Consider the following 9,081-nt stretch of genomic DNA (forward strand, 5'->3'; position numbering starts at 1 on the left):
CCCATCTGTAAAATGGGGACAATAATACTGCTCTACCTCACGGGGTGGGTGTGAGGTTTCCTTGGCTGCGATGGTGAAATGCCCTGGGGTGAGGGGTGCCGCAGAAAACCGGGGTGTCCTTGTGAGTGGGCTCATGAGGATGTGAGACATGAAGTGAGCGAGCTGCAACTGAGGTTGACGATTTCCTTTAAAACGCGGTTTGGTCCCTATTTCTCCAATTTGCCGTTGTCGTACAGCGAAGCTGCAGGGCAGGCAGCTCCCCTGTCCCCACAGTAAATCAGGACTCACAGCCGAGCCACGGCTTGCTGTGGGGGCTCGTGCCCTGACAGAGGTGCTGGAGCGGGAGGTAGGTGAGGATTTGGTGGCCAAGGTGAACGAGGAAAGGCTGGGTGCTGCTTTCTCTGGAGATGCTGGTGCACAGCGAGCTGGTCACCCTAAGCTGGGCTTGGGAGCAGGGCTGTGTGCTCGGGACAGGGGACAGGTACTGGCACCTGGCCCCAGGCCGGTTCCCTTGGCTGTTGATCAGACAGGCAAGTGGGAGTCAGGACCTCGATCTTCTCTCTGAGGGTCTGTGGGACCCTCAGGCCAATCACCTGGCCTCTCTGTGCTTCAGCGTCCCCGTCTGTGAGCTGGGGACAGCGACTCTGAGCTGCCTCTCAGGAGGTGTGAGGTGCCCTGCACGGCTCTGCCACAGCCCCGGGGTGGAAGGCGCTCCGGTGCCAGGTGTTGTGACACTCCGCCGCCACCTGTGAGAGCCCGGGAAGAGGCGTGAGGCCTCCCAGTCACCCCGAGAGACCCCCGGCCCGCCCTTGGAGGAGCCCTCCCGCGGGGGGAGGAAGGGAGTTTTTTTAAAGAACTATTTTTAGCTAGTCCTAACCTGTTGGCCTTTTTTAGCCGGCGCGTGGACGCGGCTCCACTTCCCGCCGGATATGCAATGCTGCACTATGCATGGATTACTCCTCTGGCTCGATGGGAAAAGCCCATGTAAGCGGTTTTAGGAACGTAACTCCATGCGCACACGGGTGCTCCGGGGGAGCGGGCTGCCTCGGGGGCTTGTGCCAGCACCGGCGGGGTCCCTGCTGTCACCGGGAGTTTGGGGGGGCTGCAGAGGCTGTCCGGGGTCCCCCGGGGGTGTGTGCTGCCACAGACACGTGTGTGTCCCAGCAAATGTGTGGGAGGAACCCGCGTGTGAGCACAGGGTGCGTGTGCGCCGGGCTGTGTGATGACTTACAGCACATCTTTGCACTCTAGAGGTTTAGTTAGCTTTGCCTTGGATGAAATAAAGTTTACGTTTACTAGAGAAACTCGTCGTGCTTTGGGCTTGCTGTGGGTGTCTGTTTCAGTCTCGGGGAAAGGGGCTGGGTAAAAATGAACCCCTGAGGAAGAAGGACAAAGGCTCGGGAAGCTGTGTGAAAAAAAACAAATCTTTTCCTTTAATGGGAATAGGGCAACACTCTAGAGCACAATCATCATCTCTCTCTGTACAACAGGAATGGGCTGACAGCAGCTTGGCCCCCCAGGAGCCATCCTGCCTCAGCGGGGTCAGCACAGGGCAATAAATTAATCTCTCTCCGGAAGGGAGCTTGAGCCAGTGAGATTCCTTCACGGGATCAGTGGCCGACTCCGAGTCACCCTTTGCCTCCTTGGCCGGGCTCTGGCACCCGAAATCACCGCTGCCAGCGAGGGTTTGGGAGCCTCTGCTCACCTTCCGTGGCTGGAGATCCATGTCCCTGTTGCTGCCAGAGCAAGGGCAGAGGAAGGGAGGCTCGGCGCGAGGAGGGACCTGTTCCAGCAGGTCTCAGAGCTCCGACTGCGAGGACAGAGAGGCACAGAAGGGATTGAAAGCTTTGAGAGGGCAGCCAAGAGCAAGAGGAAAGTAGCTGCGCCCTAAAGGAGGCAGCCCAGGCGAAGGGAGCTGCCTGTGCCCCGGGGCAGGACGGCACTGACCCTGCGCACGGCGTAGATCCAGTCCAGGTAGGCACGGACGCTGGTGTAGACGCCGGGTGTGCTGGGGGTCCCGCAGCCCTGGCCCCAGCTGACGATGCCCACCACCTGCCAGTGCCCGCCCGAGTACAGGAGGGGCCCGCCGCTGTCCCCCTGTGAAGGACAGACCCCCAGGATGGCCCCACGGCGGGACGGTGCAGCAGCAGCCGATCCCAAAACAGCTCTTCCCTGGTGGATGGGCACGGACCCGCCCAGCCCTGCATCCAGCCCAGGCCCCCACCTGGCAGGTGTCCACTCCACCCTGGGGCAGGCCGGCACACAGCATCCTGTCGGTGACATCGCCGTGGTAGGCGGCCAGGTTGCAGCTCTGCTTGTCGATGAGCTCCACCTCGGCCTGCTGCAGGCGCTCCGACAGCTTCCCTGGGTGACACACGGCCTGTCAGAGGGACCCGGAGCCAGGAGGGAGCCCTCTGCCCCCCTGCCCCTGCCGGCAGTGCCGGGGCTCTGCCTTGTCCCTGTGCCACCGCTGTGCCACTCACCGTGCTCCTCCGTGTAGCCCCAGCCGATCACCCACAGGGGGGTGCCCGGCACCAGCTCCTCATCAAAATAGGGCAGGCAGATGGGCTTGGTGCTGTCTGGAAAGGAGACGTGAGGGGGGCTCGCAGGAAAGGGCACCCCACTCCCCGCTCCAGCACTGGGTGCCCATGGAACGCTGCCACGCCGGGCATCGCCATCCCGGCCCGGTGCTCAGTGCCATCAGGGGACGCTGGTGACTCCTGCCCCGAGCTGGCTCACCTGAGTCACGCACCGGGGAGCGCAGCTTCACCAGGGCGATGTCATTGTCCTTGGGGGACGCGGGTGTCACCTCCGCCAGGAACACCTTCTCCACGGCGAAGGTGGCAGCGCCCGACAGGAGGTCGGAGCCCGCCTTCACACGCCAGCTCTGGATGATGGGGTTGTTCCTGTGCGCAGACAGCGCTGTCACCGCTTGTCCCCCCGCCGCGGGGACAGGCACGGAGCCCCGTGCACGGCGTTAATTACAGGGCAATCAAGCAGCACACGGCCCAAGCCCACTCACTTGAAGCAGTGCGCGGCCGTCAGCACCCAGCCGGGCCCGATGATGCTGCCCCCGCAGATGTGCTCCTTCCTGTACTGCAGACTGACCTGCCAGGGCCACGCCTCGATGGCAGCCGGGCTGCCCCCCAGCACCCGCGGTGTCCTCACGCTCTGCCCGCAGCCTGTGAGGGGACAGCTCGGCTGGCACGGGAGGGACGGAGCCAACGGAGCCTCCCAGGGTGCCTCATCCCCACGGCGCTGCTGCCACCCCTCATCCCCAGGGGTCCAGCCATCCCCCTCCTGCTCCAGCCCTACCCCGGGATACTTGGTTTGATCAGGGTAATTCTCCTGATTGGGTTTACTACGGTAAAATAAACCCGTGCAGGCAGCTGGGTGAGCCTCCCTTAGGTGTTTCATTTCTGGGAGGTTTGTGCCGGCTTAACGAGGCTGGCAGTAATTAAATCCGCCTTTCCTCATGCACACGATGCGAAATGGGCTTGGGATGGAGCCACGCTCCCACGGGGCCGTGCCAGGAGCGAGGACCCGGAGCAGGACGAGGCCCCGGTGCCCACAGGGTCCAGCCACCAGCATGGTACTTACTGGAACAGAAGAGCGACACCACCAACCCCGAGAGGCATTTCCTGCAAGAGGGAGGAAAAGAGCTGGCTTTGGCTCCTCTGCCGGGCACCACGGGCCCCTGCTGGGGCTCCACACAGCCCCCACTCACCTGCCTGGATCAAGCACCTGGAGGCTCCCGTTGCTCAGCGCGACCTCGCGGGGAGGCAGCGGCTGCCCCACGCTCACCTCCACGCCCTGGAAAGTTGGGGTGCTGGAAGACACGGGGGGACGGGGCTTCAGGTGTGGGGGAGGACAGGCACGGGTGCCTCAGCACCTCGGGAGAGCCTGGATCCATAGGGAAAAGGGACAGGGATGCCAAAGTGGGGATGTCACAGCCCTGGAGGGTTGGGACACTGAGCCCAGGAACAAGGACAGGAGCGACTGAAGGAGAGGAGAGTGCTCCCTGCTCTACAGAGGAGTGAGCGGGGGGCTCTGGGGGAACTCAGGGGGGTCCTTGCTGTTGTGGCATTTAGGACCTGTGTTCAAAGCCTCAATCCCTGACTTTTTGGGCCTGGAAAATACCAGGTTTGACTCAGTCTGGGCTCTTACAGTGGCTCAAACATCCATTTAAAAGGGTAGTGCAGGGCCCTGAGCCTCCATCTCCAGGTGAGCCGTGTTGGCAGGGAGACCCTGGGCTGCTCTGGGGAGGGCAGGGCTGCAGGTCGGGGGGATGGAGGCAGGGCAGGGTGCCCATGGGCTGTGACAGAGCAGGGCACAGCACTCTGCTCTCACAGGAGGCTGCCAGGGCTCCCAGCCAGCTCCTGGGGACTCACAGAGTGCTCTGCATGCTGGGGATGGACTGAAACCATTAGTGCAGAGCTCTGAGTGTTGCACAGAGAAGCAGAGCCCCGCTCCAGAAGAGCTTTTAAGGCGGAGGGAAGGGGAAGCTGCCGGGTACCTGCTGTAACCCATCTGCTCACAGGCAGCTCTGGCCAGCTCCGGGGTGAAGTGGTCGTGGCACACAGAGGACCAGGCTCCAGAGTGGCTGTGGAGCACCTGCAGGATGGATCTGTCTTTGGAAACGCGGGCTGGAGGCACACACAGAGTCAGCTTTGGCGCGGGGTGGCCGCAGCAGCCCAGCCCCGGGGCACTGCTGGGGTGTCCTGCACTCACCCCTGGCTGGTGGCCCCTCGGGGACCCACTGGGGACAGTTGGCCTCGTCCTCGCCCTGCAGACAGTCCAGCTGCCCGTCACACACCTGCTTCAGCGGCACCAGCTTCAGGGGCTGCTTGCAGAACAGGTAGTGGTGGTCCAGGTAAATCTTCACTGGAGGGAGAGGGGGGCTCAGTGCGGAGCTCCAGCTCCCGGGCAGGCTCGGGGCTGGCACGGGGGGAGCAGCGAGGAGCTGGGTCTGCGTTTGCTGAGCCGTGGCCGTGGGAAAGGAAGGGGAGAGAGGTCAGGAGCTGTACCCAGGAACCCGATGGCGACCAGGCAGGCGAGGGTGAGCACCACGGCCAGGACAGGGATCCCGACCCGCTTGAGGGACTCCGGCGCCCTGGAGGATTTGGGTCTCATGTAGGGACCTGCAACACAGAGGAGCGTGGCCCTGCGTGGCCGGGCTCAGCCTGGCACCCCTCATCTCCCCCAGCTCCCACAGGTGTTACCTCTGCCGTTGAGCCGCTCCGAGGCCGAGTCCTGAAAACCAGAGAGGAAAAGCAGTCAGGAGCTGAAACTGCGGGCAAAAAGCAGCTGGAAGGTGTGAGGGCCAGTTGTACTGAGGGCAGTTGGCCCCGTGGTGAGCTCACAGCCCAGGGAGCGCAGCAGGGATGAGCAGAAAACCTGCCCCGACCTTCACCTGAGGTGGCTTCAGAGCTGCTGGGAACGGGGGTGGCACTGTCGTGACAACGCCCGGCCCTGCGGTCACCCAGGGTCACCTGCTGCCCTGTTCCCGTAGACACCACCTGTGCCGTTCCAGTAACTGGCTCTCAAAGGTATAGTTACTGTCATCAACACACCGGAGGCTTAAAAACTCTCAGATATTGCGAAAGAGATGCGCAGAGAAACCCTGAGTCAAAATACACACGCCTGCGGGGCTGCGGCGCACGGGCATGTCACGACGGGGGGCTGTGTCTTGGGCAGGGTCAGACCCGGGGTGGCACAGCCCTGGTGCTCCCCGCCGGGCTGCAGGAGCACCGCAGGAACCAGCCCGAGCCAGGGGAGCAGCACTCCCAGGGCGGGGAGGGAGGGAGGGAGGGAGGGAGGGCTGTGCCGCTGCTAAGACACGGGATAAACACAGCCGGGGCTGGAGCGGGGATGACTCAGGCATCGATCCGCTTGAGCTCCTCAAAATTATCCTGCTGTAACAATTCCTTGTACCAGAAACCCCCGGCGATGGGAGTGCCGGTGCTGTGAGCCTGTGCTCGGTGGTGGGCTGAAGCCCAGAGTCCCTTCGGGATGGTTCAGGTGGGCTCTGGAGGTGTCTGATCCGTGTTTTCCAGCCGTGGTCGTGCCGTGCCACAGAGCAGCCCTTTGGAAAGGTGTTCCTGCTCCACTGGGCCTGGTCCCTTCCATGCCCTGCCAGTCCCAGTGAGCTCTTCTCTTTTGCTGCTGCTTCCAGACTCTGCCACCGCAGGTATGACGAGATTTTTGCGTGAACGGAGGTAAGGAAGGTTAAACCCACTGTGATAAACCCGCCGTGATAAACCCACAGATCCAGGTGCACAGTCCAGGAGGGTTTGGGCTTTGCAAGCCTTTGCTCCCGGTGCTGGACTGCACGAGCAGCACAGGTCTGGAGATGCCGGCGTTTGTCGCGTCGGATGAGAGCAGAGATCCCTGTGCCGTGCCAGGGCTCAGAGGCTGGGACTTGGCGGAGCGCAGTGGGGGCACCGGGGATGTGCCCAGGTCAGGGGAGAGCTGAGCCCTCGCTGCCCGGCTCACCGTGCCAGGGCACGTTTAGCCACACACAGATGCTCTTCCAGGAGGGTTTTACAGCGAGTGCCAAGCCATTATCCCTGGGTTAGCTCACAAAGGCAGGTTGGCTGAGTGAGCCAGGAAGCGTTGCCTCCCTGTCGTGCCCCTGCAGCACGGCTGGGGCTGCCGGTTTTGGGAACTAGAAGTGACCTGTGCAGGAGAGGACTGGATCCTGCCTGGTGCCCTGTGGCTGTGTCCCAGCATGTCCGTGTCTGGCTCTCTGGGGAAATGCCAGCAGCCTTTCTCCCCAAGCCAGGCTCGGCCGGCACCCGTGCCAAGTGCGGGCAGCTTGTGCCAAATCCCCCAGCCCTGGATGGGCTCTGGTCAGCTCCTGGGGTGCAGAGCCTGTTTCCTGGTGGCAGGGAGCTGCTAGGAGCAGGAGGGCAGGACAGGAAGTGGGAACCTGGGTCCTGCGTCTCCCACCTCGGCTGCCCTTCCCGAAACGCTTCTCTGCGGAGAAGGGAAGAGCTCCAGGAGGCCTGGGAGTTTTGTAATGCTGCACCAACATCTGCCAGCCCAGGGCACGTGGGGCCGGTCCTTCCTCATGCTGACCTCCTGTGTCACCGTGGGCCTGGGCCGGGCACCACCTGGATAATGGGATCCTAACGGTTCCCTGTGGGAACGGTCCCCGGTCGTGATGGATCCTGCAGGCCCCACTGCAGCAGCACGGCGTCCCCTCTGTCCCCACACTGCCCACGCTTGTCCCCCACCAGGTCACTGCTGGGCTCCTTTCCAAGACACCAGGTCCAGTATGGATGCAGATGAGATGGGTGATTATTTGGTTTTTGGGGTTTTTCTGCAATTTCTTCGGTCCGTGAACCTCTTCTGCCTGGAAGGGATTCAGAGCCTGGAGCTGCCTCTCCGTGACCCCTCTCAAACCCGCGCTACGGGCAAGAGCCGCACTGGTTAAATCCACAAGGCGGTGGCCGTGCCCGCTCCTGCGTGGAGTGGAGGCACATGATTTCCTGCAGAGCTCAATGCTACCGTAACTAATTGAGCTCCCTTGCTGTGTTCTCCTCGGAGCACTTAACGTCACCATGGCCATTCCAGGCTCCAGCTGTGCGAGTGCCAGCCCAGGAGCCGTGGAGTTCTGCTGAACCTCTTCAGCCCTTCCCACGGGGAATCCGCACCGGGGGGCTGCAGGGTGTGCTGAGCTCGGCTTCCTCCCTCCCTCAGGAGCAGCTGGGACCTTCCTTCACCAAACCGAGCTTCGCAGGGCGATCAGATTCCGAGGGTGGCTCCTTGGCTGCGAGGATTTAACCCCCGGGTGTGTGTGGACGTTGCAGGGAGCGAGCTCCCCACCCTGGAGGGGTTGATGTCCCGCTGTGCTGCTGGCGGAGGGTTTTGCAGTGCCCAGGGTGCCTGGCCATACGTGTCTGCCCTCCTGGGGAAGTGTCTCTCTCCCAGGGAAGGACTGCATGCCAGGCTGGGGTTTGGTGGCCGTGGCTTTTCTTGCAGGTGTGTCCCCTGTGCCGAGCAGAGGGACGGCAGTGCCGAGGTGGGAGCCGTGCTGGCGGCTGGGAGGGCCTGGCTCTCACCCCGGCGGTGCCCAGGAGAGGGATGAGACCCTTCAGCAGGTCCTGCTCCCCTTGGCACGGGGGACACTGCCTGGCTTGTCTGTTCCCCGGGCCAGGAGGGGGAAAGGCAGCCCCAGAAATGTGGGAGCCAGAGCTCATGGGGGTACCGAAGTGCCATATCCAGCCAGGAGGGGAGTGAGGAACCGGGGGAAAACCTTTCCTCGGCTGCTGCCGGGGCCGGGGAGCAGCAGCTCCTTGGACCTGGGCTGCCCCATCCCCTCAGAACCTCTCCGGGCTGGGAGCGCGGGGTGTGAGGGGCGGGCGGCAGCGCTGCCAGGGACTCACCATGTCCATCCAGCTCCGGCGTGCTCCCTCCGCCTGCGGAAACCCGGCAAACGTCCCCGCTGCGGGACGCGGGGCGGCTGCGGCTGCCCCGATGCCCCGGAGGCGGCCGGCGATGCTCCCGCACCCCTGCGCCTGTGCTCGGTGCCCACGCCGCGCTCGCACTGGGGCAGGACCGCCCCGGCCCTCCTTAAAACCCACGAGGGGAGTTGTGAAACAGGAATTATGGTTTGTATTGTAATACAACACCTGTCTATCAGCAGCACCACCACCTGCGGTAATCTCCCGAGCATCTGCCACTGGGGGTGACTCACCTGCGGGGCTGCTGTCACCAAATAGCTTATCAGAAGTGAACGGACCGAATTTTCCTGCTCCTCCTGATGATAAGGGGATCCGCTGCCATCCCGCTCTTTGTCCGGCTCTTCCGCGTTGCGCTGGGTTGTTGTCAAACCGAGGTTTGAGTAGGTGGAGGAGGAAAGGAGGAGAGTTTGTGCTCTCGGGTCACTCGGTCTGTGTGTCCCTGCCAGCCCCAGGTCACAGCTGGCAGCGCTGGGGGAGGTTAAAGGGAAGGCAAGGAGGTGCCCGTGGAAGGTCACCCCAGGCTGCAAGGGGGGACCGTGAGGGGATCTTGGGGATGGCTGAGGGTCATGGGTCTGTGATTATCCAGGAATAATCATTCCCTCTGGGATGGAGC

At 63.0% G+C, this 9,081-nt stretch overlaps 1 protein-coding gene across 1 annotated transcript; it reads right to left on the bottom strand.

The window, feature by feature from the left end:
* Nucleotides 1–1,673: 1,673 nt before the first annotated feature.
* On the bottom strand, nucleotides 1,674–5,540 carry TMPRSS4 (transmembrane serine protease 4). The gene is made up of 13 exons (XM_040085148.1): nucleotides 5,414–5,540; nucleotides 5,223–5,253; nucleotides 5,028–5,141; nucleotides 4,732–4,884; nucleotides 4,517–4,646; nucleotides 3,728–3,829; nucleotides 3,601–3,641; nucleotides 3,023–3,182; nucleotides 2,740–2,906; nucleotides 2,469–2,579; nucleotides 2,225–2,364; nucleotides 1,948–2,097; nucleotides 1,674–1,810 (listed from the first exon to the last, which is right to left on the bottom strand). The coding sequence occupies exons 3-13, from the start codon at nucleotides 5,131–5,133 to the stop codon at nucleotides 1,799–1,801; spliced, it is 1,272 nt and encodes a 423-aa protein (XP_039941082.1). The 5' UTR covers nucleotides 5,134–5,141; nucleotides 5,223–5,253; nucleotides 5,414–5,540; the 3' UTR covers nucleotides 1,674–1,798.
* Nucleotides 5,541–9,081: the final 3,541 nt, after the last annotated feature.

This window comes from Hirundo rustica, chromosome 23 (assembly GCF_015227805.2).
Source record: "Hirundo rustica isolate bHirRus1 chromosome 23, bHirRus1.pri.v3, whole genome shotgun sequence".
NCBI lineage: Eukaryota > Metazoa > Chordata > Aves > Passeriformes > Hirundinidae > Hirundo > Hirundo rustica.